The sequence below is a fragment of the Charadrius vociferus genome, unplaced genomic scaffold (assembly GCF_000708025.1).
Source record: "Charadrius vociferus isolate BGI_N301 unplaced genomic scaffold, ASM70802v2 scaffold190, whole genome shotgun sequence".
Taxonomy (NCBI): Eukaryota; Metazoa; Chordata; class Aves; order Charadriiformes; family Charadriidae; genus Charadrius; species Charadrius vociferus.
Genome location: NW_009646608.1, coordinates 2,074,675 through 2,075,620, shown reverse-complemented (window position 1 = coordinate 2,075,620; position 946 = coordinate 2,074,675). Strand labels below are relative to the sequence as shown.

At 40.9% G+C, this 946-nt stretch overlaps 1 protein-coding gene across 1 annotated transcript in view; it reads left to right on the top strand.

Moving 5' to 3' along the window:
* The window catches only part of ALDH1A3 (aldehyde dehydrogenase 1 family, member A3), a 37,598-nt gene that overhangs the window by 9,478 nt on the left and 27,174 nt on the right, over window positions 1–946 (top strand). Inside the window, exon 3 of the mRNA XM_009886980.1 lies at window positions 264–404. Within this exon, the coding sequence (XP_009885282.1) occupies window positions 330–404 (75 nt within the window). The 5' untranslated portion in view covers window positions 264–329. The remainder of the gene's footprint in view (window positions 1–263; window positions 405–946) is intronic.

Sequence of the window (946 nt, the reverse complement as noted above, 5' to 3'; positions counted from 1 at the left end):
TTATTGTATAAACAAACTAGTTGCATAAAACTATCCTTCAAAGACCCTATTTCTGACCCCAAGTTGTTTATGAGCCCAGGCCAAACACAAAACTTATTTCAGGCTTGGGTCCAAATCCAGGAGTAAAATGAAAGTGGTTTTGTCAGACAACTTGATTTTAGCCACCACAGGATCATCTAGGAAGCAGCCTGATGGGGTTTCTGTGCCATTGTCCAACTTCTTCCTTGTAACCTAAGGTTTTCTTATGTATGTGACGACTCTAGCCTGACGTGGATAATGCAGTGGAAGCAGCGAAGGCAGCATTCCAAAGGGGATCTCCATGGAGACAGATGGATGCCTTAAGCAGAGGACGACTCCTGCACAAGCTGGCTGATCTTCTCGAGCGAGACAGAGTCATCCTGGCAGTAAGTAGCGTGAGCGGTGATAAACCAGCAACAGTTGGCTGATAACTCAGCTCCAATTCTCTGATCTTGCTGCATCCATATCTACCTAACGTTTTTATTTTCTCTCCCTTCATGAAGGGCGGAAAAGTCCATGCAAGAGTCATGGCTTATCTTCCTCGTTCTGCGGGATGACTTTAGGTGTCTTAGAAGAAGGCTGTTCTATATAGTTGACGACTTCTTCAAAACTTTAGTTAATGAAGTGATTACAGATATTCATACTTAGATTTTCATAGCAATAAAGATATTCTTTCTTAGTTTAAGTTATCAATGTTCGTAGCTGTCTCCCAGTTCTAAACTTAAAAAGAAAAAAAAACCAAAACAAGAAACAAACCCTCAAAACAAACAACATAAACCAAACAACAACAAAAAAAAACAACAAGCCCAAACCACTACAATTGACTTGGTCCTTCATTACAAAAATGCAAGGCTGGTTTGACTTCTTTGCAGATTGCTTCCCCTAAAATGGGGGGCTGGAAAGAGAATCTTTCTCTTGCTGGATGTCA